Raw genomic sequence first — 12,576 nt, 5'->3', positions numbered from 1 at the left:
GGTAGAACTCTAGCCTTGAGAAAGTCCAAGGACAGTGCTCAGGCCCTGAGCTCAAGACCAGGACTGGCAAAAAAATAAAGTAAAATAAAATGACAGAGGCCATCTGGGGAACCAAAACTTTCTCCCACCCTGTCATACCCAGTCTTGGGCTGGGCACTCAGAAGGGGCTCTTAACTGGCTCTGGGGGACTATTTTTGTCACTTCCTCAGGAGCGAGGGATTCATTTAGACGTGTTTATGGAATATTTTGGTCCCGTTCCATTACCTCACAGTCAGGTGGGCCTTGTTCTGCCTCCAGGTGCCATCAGATGGATGACTTTGGGCCCGCCAAGAATCTCATGACCATGTGCTTCACCTACTACCACATTGGTGAGACCCGACTCGGTCATCTACAGAGGCTGCGGCCTGTCAGCTGGCAGCACGGCGAAAGCTGTGGGCCCCCAAAGAGCAGAAGCTGATGTTAGGGAGAGGACAGGCCAGGAGTGAGACTCTGAAAGTGCACGGGCCGTGGGCTGTACTGGGGTCAGCGCTGCCGTCCACAGACTAAAGCGAAGGCCATGCTATCAGGAAATGAGGCCAGGATGTCATGTGGGGGAGACATGGGGTGGGGGGTCTCAACTTTATGATTTAGTGAAACATACTGGTCTGGGGAGGCCTGGTCTTGGTCTCCCCCCCTCCCCAACCCCCAGGTCCTGCACGTCTGTCCTGGCGTGTACCGTGCCCCTAGACGGCGCCAGCCCTCTCACACTGTGGGCACTGTCCAAAGGCAGGGCTGGCCTGCGGGCTGCTGCCTGCCTGTCCTCCTAGTTCCTCCCTGCCACTCCTCTGCACATGGCTGGTGCGGGAGTACCTGCAGAGGTGACAGCCCTTCCTTTGTCCCAGCATCCCTGAGGGCATGTCTCTGGCCACCTCTGGGGTGACAGTTTCCCGCCACTGAAGCAGACAAAGTCCAAGACCCCCCAGGAGCCTCCTGTGCCAGCCGCTGCCTGGCCTCACCACCATGGCCCCTTATTTTCTCCCTCGGTCAAGGCAAGCCGCACCCGCTGCCCTCTGAGCCCAGGGAGAAGGCCGCGGGCAGCATCGATTCCTACCTGAAGTCGGCCAACAGCTGGCTGGCGGAGAAGAAGGACATTGCCGAGAGGCTGCTGAAGAACACGGAGAACGTGAAGGGCTTCTTCGGAGGGCTGGAGACCAAGCTGAAGGGACCTTTAGCCAGGAAGAACGAGTGAGTGGCCTGGGCAGTCCCTGCCTGGTGGGGAGAGGCCCTGGGAGGCTGGGCTGGGCTGGAGAGGTGGCAGGGAGGACTCACGCCCCCCACCGGCCCCCGCCTTGGATAGGGCCCGCACTGCCCCTGTGCAGCCAGGACAAGGCCTCCTGGGACCCCCCGCACCCACAGCCCCCCCCAGAGTCCACTGCACACACAGGCAGTCCAGGCTGGTTCGTGGACAGATGAGCCCACAGGGATTGGCAGTTGCTAGTGGGGAGCATCTTGCCCCACCCTCCTTATTCTGGGGCAATTAGTGACCAGGGCAGCCTGGAAGACCCTGCATGTTCCCAGCACCTCTAATAGGAAACCAGCCTGCCTCGGCTGTGCCAACTGTGTCTTTGATTCATGGGAACAGTGGGTGGGCCACCGCTGACGTTACCCTGGGTTTTCTTCCTCCAGAGAAGATGAGAACAAACCCAAGGACAAGCAGCTCAAGACTGGTAAGCGCTGTCACAGGAGCTGGGAGATCTGCATACAGAGGGGGTGACGGGGGGGGGGGTGTTGGAGGAGAAGGGGCACAAATGAGAAGGGACTGGGGACGTGGGACCTTCAACTACTGGCCTGTGGTGAGCCCAAAACAGGAGTAGGAAATGGCTCAGGGCTGTGCTTCCCTCCCTAACAGAATAGTGCCTTAGAGGATTTACAAGTTGGTCTGTATTTTGTTACTGGCTTTCTTTGGATCGTGTGGGGAAGCTAATTCCTCAGTCCCAGAGAGGTTGAGAGGTTCAAGCTGGGACAGTTTTGTTAAGGTCTGTCCCTAAGCGGGGCTAGGTGTGGCACACTCTGGCAGGAAAGCTGCTGTGGATTTTTTTTTTTTTTTTTTACCAGTCCTAGGGCTTGAACTCTGGGCCTGGGCACTGTCCATGAGCTCCTTTTGCTCAAGGCTAGCACTCTACCACTTGAGCCACAGCACCACTTCTCGCTTTTTCTGTGATTACTTGAAGATAAGAGTCACCCGGACTTTTTTCCTTCCTGGGCTGACACTAAACCATGATCCTCAGATCTCAGCCTCCTGAAGAGTTAGGATTACAGGCGTGAGCCACTGGTGTCCGGCTGCTGTGGAATTTTGACCACTTGTCTTCATAACCTTTGTCTCTTCCACAGAGACCGTATACAGCCCCGAGGGCGAGCAGAAGGGGGAGAAGGTCTACCTGTACACACACCTGAAGCAGCAGCCCATCTGGTGAGGCTGCCACACCCCTCCCCCAGCGCCTCCCTCAGCTCCTCCTAGCTGCCTGGGTGTCAGGCAGAAATGGCAGCCAGAGTGACGCATGCGTGCTAATCAGCGTAGGCGAGGATATGGAGATGGCGCTTTCCCCACTGGTGGGAACGCACAGCGGGAAACCCTCAGAGGTTAGCCCAGCAACCACATGAGCAGCCACGACGCTCGAGATCTCTGTGGCCACATGGAGGCCTTGCACAGAGGTTTATAGCGGCACTGGAAGAAGCAATAGAGAAGCAGAGAAGCCCCAAAGAGGCAACCCAGATGTCCAACCAGGAGAGCAGAGGACGCAAGTGGTCTGACCACTCATGGTGCTACCTGACCTCAGAAAGGGAAAAAGCCCTGACGCCACAGTGCAGTGACCCCCAGAGCCACTGGCACATGTGGCTCCGTCTTGCTGAGGGGAGACCTCATGTTACATGCTCCCACATGCACAGAATGCCCAGGACAGGAAAACCCTAGAGCCAGTCTTTGAGCTACGAGGGCCGAGGTGGAGAGGTGCGTCCCTGTGCGTGAAGTGGTCAGTAATGGACACACAGGAAAGCATTCTGGAATTCCACAGTGAGCAGTGTAGGTGGCGCTGCCTACACGAATACACCAAAAACAATGCCCATTTTATCTATGGAGCTGGGGGTCAACCCCAGTGGACATGCTAGAACAGGTCATCCCCCCCCCCTTTTTTTTGTCAGTCCTGGTGCTTGAACTCAGGGTCTGAGCACTGTCCTTGGGCTTTCCTCAAGGCTAGAGCTCTACCACTTAAGACACAGCATCACTACTGGCCTTTTCTATATATGTGGTACTGAGGAATTGAACCTGGGTCTTTGTTCATGCTAGGCAAGCACTCTACCACTAGGCCAAACTCCAGTCCCGCCAGGGCCCTTTTTTTTTTTTTTTAAGATGGCTTATTCATGGCAGCCGGTGTGCGTCTTGTCTTCCTCTCCTTGGCTTCTTAGGAAAGTGCTGCTGGAGGAGGCTCTGCATTCAGTGAGCAGCAGGTTGGGCCCGTATCCTTCAGCTTTCCTGTCTCTCCTCCTCTAGGCACACGCTGAGGTTCTGGAACGCGGCCTTCTTCGACGCTGTCCACTGTGAGAGGAAGAAGCGATCTCCCACCACCAGGTAAGAGCCAGGGGGCTCTGTCTCCCAGGGGAAGAGGCATCTGGAAAGGGCCGCAGAGGAGAGCTGGGCTGCCTGGCTCTGCATCGTCCACTCTGCCTCCCTGCAGCCCACTGACTTCTGAGGGCTGAGTGTCAGGGCTCAGCTTCACGAGAGCTGCTGTCCTGGGCTCTGGCGTGAGTCTGCCTGGCCCTCCCCAAAACAGACCAGCCCCACCCCACCCCGGCTTCTCACTGTGCACACGCTGGGCCCTGGGGACCCTCCTGAAAATGCAGACCCCACTAAAGGAGACCAGCCTCTCTGACCCCACTGCTCACTGTGCTGATATGGAGCCCTGGGGACTGTCACTAGAGCTGGCCTTGAAGGCACAGCTGTCCACTTGGCACGGCCCGCCCGCCACTAGAGCAGGCCCTTGCATGGCCCTGAGCATGAGCTGTGCCTCGAGGGCCTAGGGAATTATTCAGAAAGCTCAATAGCAGGAGGAACCCGGCCCTGCTGCTCCTGCTGCCCTGGGCCCTGCCCCGCACGCTGTCTGGCTAGGGTAAGCCACTGGCAGCCAGGGACAGGGACTGAGGAAACGAGGGTACATCAGCCCCGGTGCCCTTATGGCTGGCCAGTCCTGCCACTTTGAAGTGACCCTCTTTGAGCCTTCCTTGTCTCTGGAGTGGCCACAGCCTCTTCCCATCCGTGTCAGGAAGGAGGGGATGAGTGATGTTGGCTGGTGAGGCTCTGTCTGCCAGCCCATAGCTGAAACCTGTTCCACAGCAGAGTAGTCGAGATCCATCCGGGGACGAGGTGGCTGGCTGCGTGTCCCTGAGGCAGCCGCTGCCGCTGTGCTTCCTGGGAAGGCAGAGGGATCGCATGGGGTGGGCAAGGCTGAGATCCAAGGACTCTCGGAGGGCTCCAGTCTGTGCCAGGGGACGTGGCAAGGGCACCCGGGGTGTGTAGCGACAGAACCTCCATCCCCATGCGCTGTCCTCTGCTTCTGCCTGCGATGACTCCTCCTCGCTTGCTCGTCCATCACGTACCGTGCATGACTTTGACGTATTCCTTTGTTTACTGTTTCTGCTGCCGCTCCAGAGGGGATGCTGGAGAGCAGGAGGAGAAGAGGTGTGTGTGTCACATGACTCCGTTCCCTTTACAGCGGGGCTGTGGAAGGCTCCGCGGGGGAGGGAGGGTGTCTCGGAGGAGACAGGCTGGCTGCAAGTCCAGGCCCTGGACAGGTGGGACCTCACCAAGGCCAGCATACACAAGGCAGTCAGAAACCACAGGTGGCACCCAGAGCCACCCCGTGTGGTGTGCTCGAGTTCCGGGCAGAGAGAGTGCAGGCAGGAAGCCCACTTGGGCTCAGGGCCTGTGGCACCCTCCACTAGCCACTCACCTCCTGTCCACCCCACACTTCTGGGGATTCTTAAGAATTTCCCCCAGGGCAGAGGTGGCAGGCCGTGCAGCAGCTGTGTGGTCTCTGCAGGTCTGGGTTCTCTCCTCTAGCCACTGGGTGATTGGGGAAGCTGTGGGAGCAGAGGGGACCTGTAAAAAGCCATAATGGGACTGCTCCCTGCAGGCCGTGGCGGGGCCACCCCTCGTGGCCTGGAAGCCGGGGTGGTGTGTGTTTAGTTAGAGTTGTGCCTGTTCAATGCGGTGCGCCTTCCGTAGGAGCACTGGAGATGTGCTTGCAGTTTGTGGTCATGAGAAACCCTTTCCCCCGACCACTTTTAGTGATAATAGGGTCTTGAACTGAAGGCCTTCCACTTTCTGAGTCGACACTTGGGCTTTGAAGCATGTTTTCAGTCCTTTTTGCCTTGGTTATTTTTCAGATAGGGTCTTACATTTTGGCGTGGGGCCAGCCTCAGATCTGGGTCCACCTGCCTGTACTTGCAGCAAGATTGTAGGTTTACACCACCATCCCCATCCTTGTTAGGAACCTTAAAGGAGCTGTGGCTGGTGACCAACCCAGCTTCCGCAGCCTCCTGGGAAGAAAGCTTCTTGGTGCTGTAGCCCAGGCCTGAATGGAGGGGCATCATGGTCCCCTTGGGACTGGTCTGTGCTATTGCCACCCAGATGGCCTGTCCTGAGCCAAGCTGAGGGACAGCCAGCCAACCCCTGTGTGGAGTCCATACCTCTGCCCTACCAGAAGCTAGGAGTACCCTCAGCTGCCCGGGCACCAGGAGTCGCCAGCACAGCCCCTACCCGTGACCTCTGCTGACAGCAGACTGCCCACCCCATCGTAGCAGCACCAAATGTCGGTCCATCCAGAACCCCTGCGGGAGCTTAGCCAGTGCTCCCTGCCAGTATGCAGGGTTGGGCCCAGGGCTCAGGAAACCCCACCCCAGCCCGGTCACTCGTGCCCCCACCTCCTCTTGAGTCAGGTTAATGTGATGGTGGGTTTTTTATTTATTTTATTTTTTTCCTGGCCACAGCAAGGGGAAATATATCTTCACGGTCCAGGAGTGGGCCCAGGGACGCTGTGCTGCACAGTTCTGGGGTTGTGCAGGGGCCACTGTGCACAACCAGGCCAGGTGCTGGGGGAGTGTGTGCCTGGACAATCCTGAAGACTGTGGCTGGGAGACAGGGGGTAGGGAGGAAACGGTGGGCTGGGCCTGGCCTCTGGCAGTATGGGGGGGGGGGGAGGGATGGGATGGGCGACTCCCACCACACCCCAGGGCTCCAGGCAACCCCCTAGCAGGCTGAGTTGTGCATCCCTACTGACGCCGAGACCCGAGGCCGGGAGGGGGCAGGAGGGGCAGAGGAGCTGAGCGCCCATTCCTTGGTCTTTCTCTCCCTCTGCTCCTTCATTCTTGACTTCTCACTGCTCCTCTCCCTGCTCGCCTCTTCCTCTCCCAGTCTCATCCAGTGTTGTCCCATGGGACATGGGCCAGTGCAAACTCCTCCCACTCGTGTCCGTCCTCCACACCCCCAGGCCCTCTCAGGAGAATTTTGTTCCGGGAGCTCCACTGGGGAAGGGCAGAAGCCATGGGACGGGGGACAGCAAGCCGGTGGAGGCAGCTGTCTGATGCTCCTCTCTGTGCCTGTATCTGTCTGGATTCACAGGGAGACACCCCAAACCCCACCCAGGCCAGGCAGAGAACACGAGGCCCGATCCTTCCCCAGACCTGCGGCCTGCAGGGCAGGCTGGGCGGCACTCTAGAGCCTGGCAGAGCCGGGCCTTGGCAAGGCCATGCTGGCTGGTGGCGGGTCTCCTTGCGCCATGGGGCAGGGCATAGACAGGGTGAGTGGGCCCTCGGGAGGCAGAGGCCACTGGGGCCAGGCCTGGGCGGCTTCAGCGCACCCACCCTGCATCTCCTGTAGACTCTACTGGCCTTCACAGCTGGCTGTGGTCTCTGGCCTGTGAGGTGGGCCCAGGCCCACTGTGGATGGCTGTGTTACCCTCATGTCTGCGAGCTGGGGACACATGATGGTTTGGGGGGCTCATAGGAAGGGAAGCACATGTTTGTCTGCGGCTGCAGACATTGGCAGGCTCTGGCAGGCTCTGTGTGGAGGCTGTGGTTCAGGAACAGGGCCTCTGTGTCTGTCGGGGTAGGCAGGGTGGGCAGGGCTATGGGCCTGTCTGAGGCTGGTCCTGCCCTCCTGTGCCCACAGGGAGAAGTGGTGCCACATGACCCAGGAGGAGCGTGATGACAGCCTGCGCTTCAACGAGAACATCGCTTTCGGGCAGCTGGGGTGAGGTTGGCAAGGGTGGGCGCCACCTGGGGGAGGGGGCAACAGAGTGGCCCTGTTCTGCTTAAGAGCTCACGCCAAGTGGGCACGCCGGGCAGTCTTCCTGTACCAGTCAGTCCTCACTGCCCATTCTGCAGCCTCTAGGGTGAGGGCCTGGCCCCTTGGCTGGCTCGGCCTAGGCCGGCCAGCAGGAGGATGACCGTGCTTGGTGTCCCTCCCCAGCACGTTTACCCACAACATGCTGGCCTTCGGGCTGAACAAGAAGCTGTGCAGCGACTTCCTGAAGAAGCAGGCCGTGATCGGCAACCTGGATGAGGGTGAGCGGGCCCGTGGGCTGCAGGAGACACTGGGGCTTTCTGCTCTGTCAAGGAAGCATGCCTGTCACTTTGAGCTTGCCATTAAACCCACGGGGCTGGGCTTCCCAGCCAGCTCTTCCCCTAGTCAGTGAGGATGCCAGGCCTCTGCTCCGCCTGGAAGTCTGTGGCCACTGGAGGGAGGACAGATGTGGCGGGTGGGGCAGCAGGATCACAGGTGGGGGTCCTGCAGAGAGACTCCAGCCACCAGTAGTCCCTGGAGCCTGCCTGCTGCTTCAACCACCCTGCCACAGTGAGCAGGGGACAGTTGGGGCCAGGGGTGCAGCAAGGGGCGTGGGTCTCCCCACACTTCACGTGTTGTGCCGTGATCTGCTAGAACGGCTACTTCTCTCAGGCCCAAAGGCCTTGTGGGAGTGTTCTAGAAGACATGTCTATCTTGTACCCAAGTTCATGGCCTCAGGGGGCACCAGGATGGATGTGTCCCTGGACGGTCAGTCCTGCCAGCCCCACCTTGCCAGCCAAGGCTGCCCCCTCCCCATTACCTCCAGCACAAAGGCCCTCAGACCTCCTCCACTTCCAAGAGCCCCTGGGGCCTGCACCGCACAGCCCCATTGCCACAAAAGCCCTGTGCCAACTCCCTGCCTGGGTCCCAGGGGGCTCTCACCTGTATCCGTGTTCACCTACACTCTGACGGCACAGCCTTGCCCGGGACCGGGGACGGGGTGACCCCGCAGCCGCCGTGGCTCAGGAGGCAGCAGCCGGTCCCTGGTTGTGGCTGAGGAAGAGGCAGGGGCGGCCATGCCCGTCTGCCCTGACTCCAGCCTTGACTCTGCTTTCTCTTCCAGAACAATACAAGCTGCTTAGCGACCACATTGAGCAGATGGCTGCTGAGTAGGAGACCGCAAGGCCTCCACGACAACCCGCATGACAGCAGCGGCTCGCAAGCCCCCGGGCCGCCTTCCACTTAGCGGTTAGAAGACCCCCGCCGCCGCCGCCGCCGCCCTCCTGTCCCATCTGCTCCTGCCCCTGTGCACGGCGCCCTCGGGGACCTGCCCCCAGAGAGCTGGGCTTGTGAGATGAGACTGAGGGAGGAGGAGGAGGCCTGAACAGCTCTGCTGGGACCAGGACATGGCAGCCACAAGGAAGGTGGTGGAGCTGGGTCCCAGCAGGGCAGTTCGTGGCTGCTCGTGGCTCCCCACTTGGCCCACCTCCCTCTGTGATGGGACCTGGGAGTCCCGGGAGCTCAGGGAGGGGACCTGTGCTCCTGAGGAGAGATTCAGGGCCCAGGACAGGCCTCCCTGCTGTAGAGGCTGCTGCCTTGGCAGGCATGTGAGCAGCTGCCAGACAAGACTTCCAGGCTCACCCAGCATCTCTGCAGACCCTCCGATTGCCCACCCAGCCCAGCCTCCTTCGGAAGCAAAGCAAGTTCCAGGACTCACAGGCCAAGGGCCAGGCGCCTGTCAGTCTAGCCTGTCTAGCCTGCAGCTAGAAAAGGAAGGCCCTGGCTGCAGCCCACAGCTGCTCTGCCTGGATGCCACGTGGGGTGGACTCTGGCTGTACCCAGGCTGGGCCAGGGGCTTCCTTGACCTCTGAGTGGACTACATGTTGACTAAGTGAGCTCTGAGCAGGGCCACCACCGCCAGAGGCACCTCTACCCTCCCTGGTCCAGGTCTCTGTCCTCTCCCTCCCGTCCCCACCCCGTTGGTCAGAACTGGCCTGTCATGGCCTGTGAGCTGAAGGGTGACCCAGTCTCTGGCATGCTGGCCGGGGGGCCTGTGCCCCGTGCTCTCACTCCCTGCGCTACCTCTGCCCTGGTTCTCACCACTGACCTTGAATGCCTCTTTTTGTCCTTCATGGCACCTCCTCCCTCACTCCATTCAGTCATAGACTGAGAGAAAACAATTCTGATGGTCAGATAACCATTTTCTGTGCTGGAGGATTCCCTGAGGGCAGTGCCCAGAAGATTCCAGAGCAGGGCTGGGCTGCTTCTGGAGGATGGGCGTTGGGCCTCGCCTGGGTGCCAGGGCGGAGGAAGTGACAGGTGGGGCAGGGGGAGAGTGGGGCTCGTCGAGGCTGCTGCCTATACCACCTCTGATGAGGGGCCGCTCCTGACCGCTGTATCACCTGCCCTGGGGGCTCGGTGCCTGGAGGCCTCTCACCCCAGCCTTGGTATTTATGTGTGGAAGAGTGTGCCGGCTGGGGGGGGGGGGCAGAAGGCCCCCGTGAAGCAGCAGCAGGGTCCGTGCTGGCCCCTAACTTTGGGCCTCTAGGGAAAGGAGCAGCTTTGACCTCTCCTGGCTGTCCCAGTCCACACAGACCCCTCTAAACCCCATGGAGAGTGGCTTGCTTCTGTCTCTTCCCCCCTCCTATTTGCACATATCTAGCTCCTTGGGAGGGGTAAGTGTGCCCTCTACAGGTGAGGCCTGCTGTGCTCAGCCACCCCTGCTGCCTGGGGCCCAGCAGGCCTCCCCAAGAGACTCTTCCCCCACCCTGCGTGCCAGCCAAGCTGCCAGTGCTCTGGAGGTCGCCTCATCCTTTTCGGTGATTGTTTTGTTTCGTGTGTGCCCGCCCCCAGTGTGGAGGAAGGCTGCCAGCCTGCCCCTGCAGTGTGCCTCCTCCCCCTACATGTCTCCTCCAGGCCCCAGCAAATCGGTGGGGGCTCCTAGGGGGTGCACTTGGGTTTCTGTGGCTACTGGCTGAGCTTGGGAAGCAGGGACTTGGGCAGAGAGCAATCCAAGGTGAGATGCCAGTTCCGGCAGACGTACACCCAGAGCCAGGAGCTGCCCTCGGGAACACGTTGAGATTCTCCTGTCTGACCTGCAGGGACCTGGGAGTCCTAGGGACCAATGTGCAGCTGTCCTCTGGACAGCCCTCCCCACAAGGTCAGAAATGTGGCCAAGTAGTGGGGCCCGCCAGTTCCCCACCCCTCAGGTGTACTGCACTTTACTAGGCAGATCCCGCCTGCCTGGGCCTCTCCCCACTTCGCCCTTGCACCCTTGCCTGTGAGGGCAGGGCTCTAGGGTCAAGGTGGACGCCGGGAGCTGAGGCACTTGATTGGGAGAGAAATGGTGCCATGGCTTAGTTACTTAGGTTCTGCTGTGGGAGGAACGCAGGGCCGTGTCTGGGGCTGTCACTCCCAGTGGCCAGGGCGACACCTCGGAATGGATGAGCTAGACCTTTGGCCCCCAGGGAATTGTGAAGGTAGGACCCAGGGGTCTGCAGCCCAGTTCCACACTGGGTCACCCGGTGACGGGGCTGCATGCCCCCCCCCCCCCGCACTCGGTCCCCTTCTGCCCTTCCTTGTCATCAACAAGTGACCGTTGGGAGTCACGTTGTTTAACTTTGTGTCTGGCTAAGTCACGTACTAAAGTTATTTTTCAAGGTTAGAAAACATCAGTGTGGATGACCTCAGAGCGGGGCTGGCACTCAACCTGTCTCCTGCAGAGAAAAAGTATGAGTGTCCATGTCACCTTAGGTTGCCAGAAGGGGACCCAGAATAAATGATCTTTTTAAAAGAGGCTGGTCTGCGCGTGTTCTCCACAGCTTCTCGGCTCTGCCGGTGGCTCCCACTGGAGGCAGAGAAACCAGCAGTCCTGGGCCCCTGTCAGACGAAGGACTAGACCAGGCAGCCTGGCCCCTGCGCTGGGGGTCCCTTCCTGCTCTCTCCCTGGGGTCTCAGGGGAGGAACGTGGGTCCTCATCACACTCCAGCTGATGCCGACAATTCTGGGGAGCATGAGACAAGTTGTCTGCTTCCCCCAAGCTGGTCAATGGCCCCAGACCCAGCGTCTCTGAGGAAGGGGTCTGTCTCCAGGGCCTGTCCCCACCTGAGAACAAGAGAATGGTCTCACACTCGGGTGGCAGGCTGGCTCCCCAGTGCCCACACAACCATGCATGGAGGGTGGCTGGGCTGGCGGGGGCTCAGCCTGTGGACTTTCCCCTGAGAATGAGGTCTAGCAGTACCTGACACTGACCACCGCAGTCTGTCACCCCCCACCGAATCCTGACACTTAGCCACGGTGGCAGGCACCGTCTGTTTCCCGTGGAAAGAATGTGCAATAAGCTTTTAAGTCTTTTAAACAAGAAGGAACTGAAAACATGTCATTCAAAAGTCACCCAATGAAATGTAAGAGAAACAGTGTCCAAGCAGTGTTTCTTTACGATCTTCATGCTCCTGACCTAGGGAAGGCTGAGGGCCCCCTGCACCCCGGGGCCCATATCCTGGAGGCCCTGTGACCTGAGGCTCTGCCTGGTGTCTCCCCTGGGATCCTGGCCCTAGTGAGCTCCTCGCTTGGGTCAGTGCTGGACAAGGCACTGTGGAGTCTCTGACGTCACAGGAAGCAATACTGGCAGCTTTGTTTTCTCAGACAAAGCCCTCAGAAGAGGCAGAGAAAAGCAGGACACAGGATACAGCCTCTACATCTTCCCTCCCACCCATGGGCTGGAAAGAGAAGAGCCTGAACTCAGCTGCCACTTCTCTACAGGCCACCAGGGAGACCCCGACAGAGCTCTGGGCCACCGCCTGTCTAACTGTTCCTAGGACACTCAGCCTCTGAGGTACACTGGGATGGGCGTTGGGGGGGGGGGGGGAGCAGGGCCCTGCACTCAGTCAGTTTCCTCTCCAAGATCACCTACCATGGGTCCTTTTCCTCAGAAAAAGGCCCAGCAGTGGAGACACAGCACACGTTTTTGAAAGCTCATATATGTAACATGAAATGTGTGCACGCACATGCAATACAAAAGTGCAGATGATCTGAAGCATGACGCAAAGGGTAACGTTGTTTCCTGTCCCCTGTGTTCTATGGACCATTTGGATCGTTTCATTATGTCTGCCTGGTTGCAGTCAGGGGAGGCTTTCTGGAGGAGGTGACGTGAGGCTAGGGATGACGCTGGTCCTACAGTGACCCCACAGGGAGACTGTGTGTCTCCGGTTTCTGGTAGGAAAACCCTAGCAAGGCAGAAGGGGGACAATATATCTGCAAGA

The 12,576-nt window shown here is 59.5% G+C and overlaps 1 protein-coding gene across 3 annotated transcripts in view; it reads left to right on the top strand.

Moving 5' to 3' along the window:
• Kiaa0513 (KIAA0513 ortholog) overlaps positions 1–8,580 on the top strand; it is a 28,503-nt gene extending 19,923 nt beyond the window's left edge. For 2 of the 3 annotated variants that reach the window (XM_090357189.1, XM_090357187.1), the window contains exons 5-13: positions 298–368; positions 1,029–1,224; positions 1,666–1,706; positions 2,371–2,449; positions 3,527–3,604; positions 4,682–4,711; positions 7,202–7,282; positions 7,502–7,596; positions 8,439–8,580. In XM_090357189.1, coding sequence (XP_090213315.1) covers positions 298–368; positions 1,029–1,224; positions 1,666–1,706; positions 2,371–2,449; positions 3,527–3,604; positions 4,682–4,711; positions 7,202–7,282; positions 7,502–7,596; positions 8,439–8,488 — 721 coding nt within the window. In that variant the 3' untranslated portion in view covers positions 8,489–8,580. The remainder of the gene's footprint in view (positions 1–297; positions 369–1,028; positions 1,225–1,665; positions 1,707–2,370; positions 2,450–3,526; positions 3,605–4,681; positions 4,712–7,201; positions 7,283–7,501; positions 7,597–8,438) is intronic. The other variant, XM_090357188.1, reaches the window with a different exon arrangement.
• Positions 8,581–12,576: the final 3,996 nt, after the last annotated feature.

The sequence above is a fragment of the Megascapheus bottae genome, chromosome 24 (assembly GCF_031878675.1).
Source record: "Megascapheus bottae isolate mThoBot1 chromosome 24, mThoBot2.hap1, whole genome shotgun sequence".
Lineage (NCBI taxonomy): Eukaryota > Metazoa > Chordata > Mammalia > Rodentia > Geomyidae > Megascapheus > Megascapheus bottae.
Note: the sequence above shows the minus strand (reverse complement) of the source record. Positions and strands in the feature narration are given on the sequence as shown.